This window comes from Bubalus kerabau, chromosome 11 (genome assembly GCF_029407905.1).
Source record: "Bubalus kerabau isolate K-KA32 ecotype Philippines breed swamp buffalo chromosome 11, PCC_UOA_SB_1v2, whole genome shotgun sequence".
Classification (NCBI taxonomy): Eukaryota; Metazoa; Chordata; class Mammalia; order Artiodactyla; family Bovidae; genus Bubalus; species Bubalus kerabau.
This window is the reverse complement of record NC_073634.1, coordinates 74,288,597-74,301,260: the sequence shown is the minus strand read 5'-3', so window position 1 is coordinate 74,301,260 and position 12,664 is coordinate 74,288,597. Positions and strand designations below refer to the sequence as shown.

Here is a 12,664-nt window from a genome sequence, read left to right as displayed (position 1 = left end):
CCTTGGAGTGGAGTCAGCTGTTTATTCCCTCCCATAGAGCAAAATTCTAAACATGTGAACTCAGAAAGGCCACTTTCTGGCACTGACCAGGGCTTCTCCTGTGACTTGTACTTCTTGCTCATGGCTGTCCAGCAAATTCTGTCCTCACAAGTGAATCCCCTCTGCTGAATGAGCATAGGCCCTGGGGTCATGTGCACCCCAGTTCCCATCACAAGTTCTAATCTGTAAGCTCTGTCACCGTGGGCAGGGCTATTAATCTTCCCAAACTTCATCCTGTAAAACAAGACTGTACTCCTCCCTATGATAGGCTTGAGGCGAAGAGTCAATCAGGGGGTGGACATGGGAAAGACCCTTGGTTGGATTTAGTGTCTGCTTTGACTTACAGTGCCTTTGCCTGCTGCTTTCGTCCTGCTCTCTTTCTGCTCTTGCAAATCTCCCCTTGCTTCCACAGTCTTCCTTATGGTTTTCCATCCACGTTAACTTACAGGCAGTTCTTTCACCTCTCTCCAGTTTGGGTTGACTATTGGTCATAGACTGCTTTGAAATCCCTTTTGTATTGTTCTTTGCTTTTTCACATCTTTGTATACATCTCATTTCCTTCATCTACCTGTGACTCCTTTGAAGGCAAGGGTTTTTGCGTATTTCTTTTAAAGATATCTTTATCATTTAAACGTATTTATTGTAGCATAATTTAGGTACACTTATAGTTTAGCAGTGGCCACAGGACTGGAAAAGGTCAGTTTTCATTCTAATCCCAAAGAAAGGCAATGTCAAAGAATGCTCAAACTACCACACAATTGCACTCATCTCACACGCTAGTAAAGTAATGCTCAAAATTCTCCAAGCCAGGCTTCAGCAATATGTGAACCGTGAACTTCCTGATGTTCAAGCTGGTTTTAGAAGAGGCAGAGGAACCAGAGATCAAATTGCCAACATCCACTGGATCATGGAAAAAGCAAGAGAGTTCCAGAAAAACATCTACTTCTGCTTTATTGACTATGCCAAAGCCTTTGACTGTGTGGATCACAATAAACTGTGGAAAATTCTGAAAGAGAAGGGAATACCAGACCACCTGATCTGCCTCTTGAAAAATCTGTATGCAGGTCAGGAAGCAACAGTTAGAACTGGACATGCAACAGCAGACTGGTTCCAATAGGAAAAGGAGTACGTCAAGGCTGTATATTGTCACCCTGTTTATTTAACTTCTATGCAGAGTACATCATGAGAAACGCTGGGCTGGAAGAAACACAAGCTGGAATCAAGATTGCTGGGAGAAATATCAATAACCTCAGATATGCAGATGACACCACCCTTATGGCAGAAAGTGAAAAGGAACTAAAAAGCCTCTTGATGAAAGTGAAAGTGGAGAGTGAAAAAGTTGGCTTAAAGCTCAACATTCAGAAGACGAAGATCATGGCATCTGGTCTCATCACTTCATGGGAAATAGATGGGGAAACAGTGGAAACAGTGTCAGACTTAAATCACTGCAGATAGTGACTGCAGCCATGAAATTAAAAGACGCTTACTCCTTGGAAGGAAAGTTATGACCAACCTAGACAGCATATTCAAAAGCAGAGACATCACTTTGCCAACAAAGGTCCGTCTAGACAAGGCTATGGTTTTTCCCGTGGTCATGTATGGATGTGAGAGTTGGACTGTGAAGAAGGCTGAGCACCGAAGAATTGATGCTTTTGAACTGTGGTGTTGGAGAAGACTCTTGAGAGTCCCTTGGACTGCAAGGAGATCCAACCAGTCCATTCTGAAGGAGATCAGCCCTGGGATTTCTTTGGAGGGAATGATGCTGAAGCTGAAGCTCCAGTACTTTGGCCACCTCATGCAAAGTGTTGACTCATTGGAAAAGACTCTGATGCTGAGAGGGATTGGGGGCAGGAGGAGAAGGGGACGACAGAGGATGAGATGGCTGGATGGCATCACTGACTCGATGGATGTGAGTCTGAGTGAACTCTGGGAGTTGGTGATGGACAGGGAGGCCTGGTGTGCTGCAATTCATGGGGTTGCAAAGAGTCGGACACAACTGAGTGACTGATCTGATCTGATCTGATAGTTTACATACAGTGAAGTAGACAGATTCAAGTGTAACTTTTGATGGAGTTTTGACAGTTACCTTCTACTCCTTTCCAGTTAGTCTCCTCACTCCCAAAACAATGCTTTTTCTATCACCATGTCTTAGTTTTTCCTCTTCTAGAAGCTTCTTATAAATGGAATAATACAGATTGTACTCTTTCACGTCTTTTGTGTTCAACATAATTAATTTTAGACTTATCTGTTATGGCATTGCTTCTTTTTGCTGCTGAGTAATATTTTATTATCTGAATATACTATAATGTACTAATCCATTCATCTGTATTGTGTGTTTAGGTTGTTTCCAGTTTGGGGATTTTTATGAATACAGCTGCTATGAACTTTCATACATAAGTTTTTAATAGACATGCTTTCAATTCTGTGGGTAGATGATTGGTAGTGGGAATGTGTGTATGATGAACTTTATAAGAAACTAACCACCTTTTTCATAATCATTGTGCCAGTTTGTACTCCCACCATTAATATGTCAGGTCCCAATTGTTGCATATCCTCTCCAACACTTGGTATTGTCAGTCTTTTTAATTTTAGCTATTCTAGAGGGAGTGAAGGGATATCACATTAATTTTGATATTCTAATGATTACTGATAAGCATATTTTCATGTGCTTATTGGTATAAGTGTTTGTTCAAATTTTGTGTATTTTTAATCAGGTTGTTGGTCTGTTTATTATTAAGTTTTAAGAGTTCTTTATATATTTGTCAGAAATATGTATTAGAAATATTTTCTCCCAATCTGTGGCTTGCTTTTTCATTTTCTTAACAGTGTCTTTTGATGAGCAGAAAATTTTTAATGAAATCTATTTTATCAGTGTTTTATTTTTATGTTAATATTTTTGTATCCTCATAATTATTTGCCTTCCACAAATGCCTGAAGAGATTCTTCTCTTTCTCTAAAGCTTTGGTTTTGGTTTGACATTTAGGTCTATAATCCATCTCAAATTCATTTTGGGGTATGGTATGAGGTAGAAGCTGAAGTTAATTTTTTTGTTTATGTATCTCCAGGTATTTAAGCAACAGTTGTTGAAAAAACTTTTTATTTTCCCCATGGAATTACCTTCATGCCTTTATCAAAATAAATAGACCATATATGAGTGGGTCTGTTCTGGATATTCTATTCTATCTAGTTTTGTGTTTATATACCAATAGTTCTTAAAGTCAGGAAATATTAATTCTCCAACTTTATTCTTTTTAAATATTGTTTTGTCTGTTTTAAGTCCTTTGTATTCCTGTATAAATTTTAGAATCAGTTTGCCAGTTCCAACCCCAACCTTCAAAAAAGACCTGCTGAGATTTTGATTGAGATGGCATTGAGTCTGTAGCTCAGTGAAGAACTGACTGACATTTTAACAATACTGAGTTTTCCAATCAACATGATTTTTGTTTAGATCTTCTATATTTTATCTCAGATATGTCTTAAGATTTCATGTGGAACTCTAGTGTTTTTGCTTTTATTGTGAATGATAGTTTTTCAGATTTCATTTTCCAGTTGTTGCAAGTATATAGGAATACAAATGACTTTTCTAGATTGACTTTGCTAAATTTATAATCCTACCAAATTCTAGTAGCTTTTTTGTAGATTTCTTAGGATTTTTTACATAAACAGTCATATCTGTTAACAGCTTTACTTCTTTCTTTCCAGTGTTTATAATCTTTATGTTTTTTTTGTTTCTTCTTTTTTTTTTTTAACCTTCTGTACTGACTGGGACCTCCAGTTCATTGTTGTACACAAGCACTATGAGCAGACATTTGGCTTTATATATCCCCTTAAGGTTAATGTTAGCATTAGGTTTTACTTAGATGTCTTTAGCAGATTAAAGAAATTCCCCTATATTCCTGCTTTGCTAAGAGATTTTTATCATGGCTGAGTATTAAATTCTGTAGAATGCTTTTGTATCTATTGACATGATTCTGTGTTTTTTCTTTTTTCTGTTAAAATGGAGAATTACATTCATTAGTTTTTGACTGTTAGACCAACCTCGCATTCCAGCAATAAATAAACCCTTCTGAGTCATGATATTTTATCCTTTTTTATATTATTTGATTCTATTTGCTAAAATTGTATTGAGAATTTTATATCTGTGTTCATGAGTCATAGTGGTCAGAAGTTACTTTTCTTGTATTGTCCTTATTAAACATATTTATAGTAGCACTAAACTGGCTTCATAAAATGAATTGACAAGTTTTCCTTCCTCTTCTGTTTTCTGAAAGAGTTTGTGTAGGTTTTGCATTATTTTTTTTCCTCAATGTTTGGTAGAGTCTATTTGTGGAAAAAAATTAAACATCTGTACTACACATAGGGATATTCAGATTTTTACAATTTCTCCTTCCGTTAGTTTTAGCAAGTTGTGGGTTATTTTTTAAAGAAATTTATCCATCATATTTAAGTTGTTGAATTGATTGGCATTAAATTGTTTATGGTATTGTCTTACTTTCCTTTTAATATCTGTAGGATATAGTGATATAACTTCTTTTATTCCTTATAGTGAAAATTTGTATCTTTATCCGCTTATCCCTTTTTCTTTAAAAAAAAAATCTAGTTAGGGGTTTATCAGTTTTTCTAATCTTTTCAAAGAAGCAGCCTTTTACTTTGTTGATTTTTTTCACATGGTTTGTTTTCCATTTTGTTCATTTACGCTTTTATCTTTATTATTTCCTTTGACTTATTTTCAGTTTAATTTCTTCTTTTTCAGTTTTCATTTCTCAAAATGGAAGTTTAGATCATTGATTTTAATCCTTTCTTCTTTTTTAATAGAAGCCTTTAAAGCTATAAATAAGGTTTGTTTTAGCTGTCTCTCTCAAATTTTGATACGTTGTTTTTCTTTATCATTTTGTTAGAAAATTTTTTAAATTTCTCTTGTGATTTCTTTTTGAACCATGAGTTATTTATAATTGTGCTGCTTGAATTTCAAGTGTTTGGGGACTTTTCTAGATGTTTTATTGTTACTGATATCTAATTTCTATTTTGGTCAATTATAATCTGTATGGCTTTAATCCTTTGAAATCTGTTGAGATTTGTTTTATGACTCAACACGTAGTCTATCTTGATAAATAGTCCATGTGAACTTGAAAAAAATGTATGTCCTGCAATTTTGAGTATAGTGTTTTGGATACTAATATATTAGTTACTTGTTAGTAGTATTCAGTCTTCTATATCATACTATTTTTTGTATGTTTATTATTATATCAGTCCTGAAAGAAGGTGTTAAAATTCCACCTATGATTTTGGATACGTTTATTTCTCCTTTTAGTTCTGTCATTTTTTTGCTTTTTGGATTTTGAAGGTTTGTTATTTACGTACATACATATTTGGAATTGTTACATCTTCTTGATAAATTGACACTTTGACTCATGCTATTTCTGATAATACTCCTTCACTTGAATTCTGCTGGGTCTAACATGAATCTAGTTTCACCAGCATTCTTGTACTTATTTTTTGCATGGTGTATCTTTTTTCATCCTTGTTCTTTCATCCTGTGTGTGCCTTTATATGTCAAGAAAACCTTTTATAGGTTGTTTTTTTAAATCTAGTTTGATAATCTCTGCCTTTTAATTGGAGTATTTCATTCATTTACATTTCATATTATTAATGAGCTGGTTGCATATGTCTGCCTTCTTACTATTTGTTGTTTAATTTCCCCTGTTCTTTGTTCCTTTGTTGTTCCCTTCCAAATCTTTCGTTTGATTTATTTGAGTATTTTTTAGTATACCATCTGTCTTCTCTTGGTCTTTAAGTTATCATATTTTAGTTTTTAACACACTAAAACACATTCTTAATTCGTCTCAGTCTATGATGAATTAATACTATAACATTTCAAGTATAATGTAGAAACTTAAAACAGTATAATTCTCTTTATACTTTCTGCTGTCCTCTGACATATCTTCATATATCATGAATCGCACAATATATTGTTATTACTTTGGCTTTAAATAGTCAGTTGACTTTTAAAGAATTTTAGAAAAGAAAGAAAGGTTATGCTCCACTTTATTTGGTGATTTCCAAATAAAGGTAATGGAAAATATATTTCCCCTCCAAAAAAGAAAAAAAAAAACACTTATTTTTAAATGTCTTCTTTGGAACAAGCCATCAGAGAGCCATGTCCAGCCTATATGCAGAGGACATCGAGACTCTCAGTCACCAAGAAAAGATACACCTGCATGACATCCAGATACCTCTGCCTTCCCCGTGGACTTTGCCATTTATCATGCACCCTCACATACTTTCTTGAAATCATCACTGTAGTCCTATGAGGAGTTTAGTAAAGAAATTCTCACCACCCTTCATACATATAAAAAAAACCTGAGGCTCAGAGAGACTCAGGGACTTTCTTAAGGGCACAAAGGTAACTTATAGTGGAGTCAGGACTCAACATAGGGCCTCTGACTTTCTGTACATCCACACCTAGGCAGATAGATTAAGTTTTCCATTCTCTTTACCACTTCTGAGCCTCCTTTCTCAGAAGCCTGGTATTTGAGTAACATAAATATAGAGAAGAAATACATGTGGCCTTTAAGAGCCCTGACCCTAAAGTCAAGAGAGAGTGGATTTAAACCTATCTCTGCTGCTTACTAGCTGTGTGACTTTAGGCAGATTCATAATCTGAGTCTGTCTCCTTATCAATAAAATAGGGAAGCTAGTTTAGAATATCAAGTCAGTTCAGTTCAGTTGCTAAGTCGTGTCTGACTCTTTGCAACCCCATGGACTGCAGCACACCAGGCTTCCCTGTCCATCACCAACTCCCAGAGTTTACTCAGACTCATGTCCATTGAGTCGGTCATGCCATCCAACCATCTCATCCTCTGTTGTCCCCTTCTCCTCCCACCTTCAATCTTTCCCAGCATCAGGGTCTTTTCTAATGAGTCAGTTCTTTGCATCAAGTGGCCAAAGTATTGGAGCCTCAGTTTCAGCATCAGTCCTTCCAATGAATATTCAGGACTGATTTCCTTTAGGGTGGACTGGTTGGATCTCCTTGCAGTCCAAGGAACTCTCAAGAAGGCTTCTCCAGCACCACAGTTCAAAAGCATCAATTCTTCAGCATTCAGCTTTCTTTAGAGTCCAACTCTCACATCCATACATGACTACTGGGAAAACCATAGCTTTGACTAGACAGACCTTGTTGGCAAAGTAATGTCTCTGCTTTTTAATATGCTGTCCAGGTTGGCCATAACTTTTCTTCCAAGGAGCAAGCGTCTTTTAATTTCATGGCTGCAGTTACCATCTGCAGTGATTTTGGAGCCCCCCAAAATCTGTCACTGTTTCTATAGTTTCCCCATCTATTTGCCATGAAGTGATGGGACCAGATGCCATGGTCTTAGTTTTCTGAATGTTGAGTTTAAAGCCAACTTTTTCACTCTCCCCTTTCACTTTCATCTAGAGGCTCTTTAGTTCTTCTTTGCTTTCTGCCATAAGTGTGGTGTCATCTGCATATCTGGGGTTATTGATATTTCAAGTAGGATATGTGATTTTCTATTGTTGATGAACAACAGAAATTTAACATCTTATAACAGCACAAATTGTTATCTCATACTTTCTGTAGATCAGGAGTCCAGCACAGCCTTCCTCATTTCTCTGTTCAGGGTCCCGAAAGATTAAAGTCAAGCTGTTGGCTCAGGCTGTTACCATATCTGAGGCTCAGGGCCTCTTCCAAACTCATTCAGATTGTTGGCAGAATTCATATCCTTGTGGTTGTAGGACTGAGGTCCCTGTTTTCTTGCTGACTGTCAGCTAGAGGCTTTTCCCTGTCGTGTGGGCCCCTCCATTTCAAGCTTTTAGTGGTACATGAAATCTTCATATTTCCAATTTCTGACTGTGTCACTGACATCTAGACTCAGATTTAAAGGGTTTATTTGATTAGTCCAGGCTTACCAATTAATACCTCTTCCTTCAAGTCATCAATCCATTCCATGTAACATAAACCACTTGTGTGTGTGTTTGCTCTGTTGCTCAGTCATGTCTGACTCTTTACAACCCCATGGACTGTAGGCAGCCAGACTCCTCTGTCCATGAAATTTTCTAGGCAAGAACACTTTCCTGTTCCAGGGGATCTTCCTGGCATCAAAGCCACATCTCTTGCATCTCCTGCGTTAGTAATCCACTGACAGGAACAAAATACATCATTTTCACAGTCCTGGGGCTTATACAGGGAGTATACACCAGGGAGTGAGGACATAGGAGCTATCTTAGAATTCTGCCACTACACAAGTGATACAGGTGAATTGTCTAGCAAAGGATATGGCATGTTGCGACCATTCATTAGATGTTAGCTATCAATGTCATCATCCCTGAAGGAAAAACAGATTTTTGATTAGAAGGTAGCAGAGTCAGCATTGCTATCTACACATGTGACCCTGTAAAACAGGCCCTCACCTCCGTGACTTCACCAGAGATTCTTCAGTTCTAAGCTGCCCCATTCATGGTTGCTACCCTCTGTGGTTGTGTCTTCTTGGTGCCAGTATCAGTTCAGTTCAGTCGCTCAGTCGTGTCCAACTCTTCGCGACCCCATGAATCGCAGCACGCCAGACCTCCCTGTCCATCACCAGCTCCCGGAGTTCACTCAGGCTCATGTCCATCAAGTCAGTGATGCCATCCAGCCATCTCATCCTCTGTCGTCCCCTTCTCCTCCTGCCCCCAATCCTTCCCAGCATCAGAGTCTTTTCCAATGACTCAACTCTTTGCATGAGGTGGCCAAAGTACGGGAGCTTCAGCTTCAGCATCATTCCCTCCAAAGAAATCCCAGGGCTGATCTCCTTCAGAATGGACCGGTTGGATCTCCTTGCAGTCCAAGGGACTCTCAAGAGTCTTCTCCAACACCACAGTTCAAAAGCATCAATTCTTTGGCGCTAAGCCTTCTTCACAATCCAACTCTCACATCCATACATGACCACAGGAAAAACCATAGCCTTGACTAGATGAACCTTTGTTGGCAAAGTGATGTCTCTGCTTTTGAATATGCTGTCTAGGTTGGTCATAACTTTCCTTCCAAGGAGTAAGCGTCTTTTAATTTCATGGCTGCAGTCACCATCTGCAGTGATTTTGGAGCCCCAAAAAATAAAGTCTGACACTGTTTCCACTGTTTCCCCATTTATTTCCCATGAAGTGATGAGACCAGATGCCATGATCTTCGTCTTCTGAATGTTGAGCTTTAAGCCAACTTTTTCACTCTCCACTTTCACTTTCATCAAGAGGCTTTTGAGTTCCTCTTCACTTTCTGCCATAAGGGTGGTGTCATCTGCATGTCTGAGGTTATTGATATTTCTCCCGGCAGTCTTGATTCCAGCTTGTGTTTCTTCCAGCCCAGCGTTTCTCATGATGTACTCTGCATATAAGTTAAATAGGCAGGGTGACAATATACAGCCTTGACGTACTCCTTTTCCTATTTGGAACCAGTCTGTTGTTCCATGTCCAGCTCTAACTGTTGCTTCCTGACCTACATACAGATTTCTCAAGAGGCAGGTCAGGTGGTCTGGTATTCCCAGGTGGTCTGGTATTCCCATCTCTTTCAGAATTTTCCACAGTTTATTGTGATCCACACAGTCAAAGGCTTTGGCATAGTCAATAAAGCAGAAATAGATGTTTTTCTGGAACTCTCTTGCTTTTTCCATGATCCAGCGGATGTTGGCAATTTGATCTCGGTTCCTCTGCCTTTTCTAAAACCAGCTTGAGCATCAGGAAGTTCACGGCTCACATATTGCTGAAGCCTGGCTTGGAGAATTTTGAGCATTACTTTACTAGCGTGTGAGATGAGTGCAATTGTGTGGTAGTTTGAGCATTCTTTGGCATTGCCTTTCTTTGGGATTGGAATGAAAACTGACCTTTTCCAGTCCTGTGGCTACTGCTGAGTTTTCCAAATTTGCTGGCATATTGAGTGCAGCACTTTCACAGCATCATTTTCAGGATTTGAAATAGCTCAACTGGAATTCCATCACCTCCACTAGCTTTGTTCGTAGTGATGCTTTCTAAGGCCCACTTGACTTCACATTCCAGGATGTCTGGCTCTAGATGAGTGATCACACCATCATGATTGTCTGGGTCGTGAAGATCTTTTTTGTACAGTTCTTCTGTATATTCTGCCAGTATAGCTGGTTTGAAAAGTGGAAAAACTCCAGCCTTCAATTGTTTAATCTACACAAAACCAACAATCACTGAAAAAAAGTTGAACCCATTAGTTACCTACCTTTGTATCTTTTACATAGCTTTAGCTCTATCTAGAGGAATGAACCAGGTAACTGTTATAATCCTTCCTAGCTTGATAAATCTATGAATAGATGGCATGAGTTTTCCCTGAGTTTCATTGTATAAAGCCTTAAGTTGATTCTAGAGATCTGAGTAGGTTCTTAGAATAGAATTTAACCCCCAAACCACCTACTACAATGGCTTGTCACATTAAATCCATTATATAAATGGAATATTTTGAAAAATAGCTTCTCAGTCAACACATGGGAGTAATTCATTGTGAACCATCTAAAACATCTTGTTTCCCCCTTGCCTCCAGGTCAGAAAGAGATGTTAGTTTCTTATTTAGAAACTTATCCAAAGCTGTCTATATTTCCCCATATGTGGCTTTTCACCATGCATAATAATTTGTCATTCCGTTGTCCTTGCAGAATAACTTTCTCTTTCAAGAATTTTTTAAATTATACATTCTGGACTACTACAGTTATTTTTCATCATTAATTCCTTAGTATTCCCAAAGACACTGTTTTCTTCAGACTTCTCATTAGTGGCCAAATGCTTCAATCCAATCTTACACATTAGTCTTCTAAGTCAAACAGATAAAAACAGATCTCCTGTCCTCAAGAGAAAGGGGTTAGATGTCCCGTCACCTGATATACCCCCCATCCCATCCCTTACTGTGGCCTCTGGGCCCCTCTGGGATGCCATGGAGCACAGCGTGGAAGTCCCAATCCTAAGAGGGTACTTCACAGCATGCTTTCAGGACCCCTGAGGCCTGAGAATTCCTTGGAGACCAGGGTAGGGCTGGTGATGGGGGCGGGGGGGTGAGGATGATCATGAAGTATAAGTGGTTATAATGTGAGCCTATTTATGTGTTTGTTTCTCCAGAAATTACTCACTCGCGTCTTCCGGTAAGATTTAGTTGTGGCATCAGGCCTCTCTCTCAGTCCCTGTGCTTGGCCAGCTGACCACAGGGAGTCCTGGCTGAACCAGCTTTGGGGCCCAGGTAGTCATCACTCAGTGTTAGGGAAAACCCTGATGGGGACTTCACAGCACTCTCCTGGGACCACTGCCCCCCCCCTCCCCTTTATGGTTATATTTTTGGAACTCCCATCTGGCATCCAAGGGTAGGGGTTGGCCAGGAAGGTAAGAATTGTGGCCACTATGATTTCTTACCCCCACAGCCCTTCTGGGGCGGGGGTCGGGCGGTGTAGCTGCAGAACTGACCCACTCTGGGCATGAAGCTCCCTGGGCAGAAGGGAGAACCCTGAGCTGGGCAAAAGCAACCAAGCTTAGGCTCCCAGAAAGCTTAGCTTCAGGGGCCCATCAGGGCTCAGACCTCAGTGGCAGAGCCTGCAAGCCCAACTGCTGCTATTATTCATGTGTTTTTTGTTTTCTTTCTTTTTTTTTTTTTCTTTGAGTTTCCTAGGAATAGTTCCCTTTAAAAACTCCCAACCTCATCTCAGCTGAACTCCCCCAGAGAGAAGAGGGAATTTTTCAGGCCCAGGCTAGCCTAGCTTGGGGGATGAGAGCACCCGTTGAGGACAAGAGAAGAACCAGTGATGGTACCTGCAGAGGAACTGGTCGAGGACCCCAAACCTTCCTCTCCTCCAACGTGCCCTGGGTTCCTGCATGCACATGCTTACCATCCCCCAGGTTTAGAGATAGACAGCGTATGCATGTGTGCTCAGTCATGTCCAAATCTTTGCAACCCCATGGACTATAGCCCATCAGACTCCTCTGTTCATGGGATTTCCCAGGGAAGAATACTGGAGTGGATTGCCATTTCTTCCTCCAGGGGATCTTCCCAACCCAGGAATCGAACCTGGGTCTCCTGCAGAAGCTGTGTGAAATTATTGCATCCTTAAACTTGCAGAGATTCATTTTGAAAAGTATCTTCAAGGGATTCAGTTTGTTTTTCCTCTGAGAAGAGAGAGCAACAGAGATGGGAGGAATCCAAATGTGCCTGGCGTCCAGGCCTCCTCTCCAAATTGCGTAGGTCAGAGAGAACATGTTATTTATTAGAACCTGACATCTGTTGCTGTGAAATGATAAGCTCCATTAAAAAGCCTGGCCATCAATTACTGCTAATACAGCCCTCATCCTGGAGTAGGCTGCTCACCGTTCTTCCAGCCTGCACAGACCATGCTGTACCAGGCACGGAGTGTTCGCAGCCCCGAGCAGCCTCCCCACTCCTTCCATATGACCCCACAGGCCATCTCTTCCAGGTCCTCCATCTGTGTTCCTGGCTTCCTTTGATTCCACTCTTTGGCCACTCTGTTTTGGGGACTGAACCCCTTGTCCAGGCTGCTTTCTCATTGGAAAACAGGGTAAGGCTTTACCCTCTGGTCTCAGTCATGCAAGCCTGAGTCACACCAGAAGCTGCAGGTGG

General features: G+C 39.8%; 1 protein-coding gene across 8 annotated transcripts in view; it reads left to right on the top strand.

Moving 5' to 3' along the window:
* Positions 1–12,664, top strand: part of BABAM2 (BRISC and BRCA1 A complex member 2) — a 470,493-nt gene that overhangs the window by 434,142 nt on the left and 23,687 nt on the right. For 2 of the 8 annotated variants that reach the window (XM_055540625.1, XM_055540624.1), the window contains exon 12: positions 850–1,335. The exons of 2 other annotated variants lie outside the window; for them this stretch is intronic. In XM_055540625.1, coding sequence (XP_055396600.1) covers positions 850–1,156 — 307 coding nt within the window. In that variant the 3' untranslated portion in view covers positions 1,157–1,335. Of the gene's footprint in view, positions 1–849; positions 1,347–12,664 lie in introns of those variants that run through there. 4 more of the 8 variants (XM_055540626.1, XM_055540628.1, XM_055540623.1 and 1 more) reach the window with 4 other exon arrangements.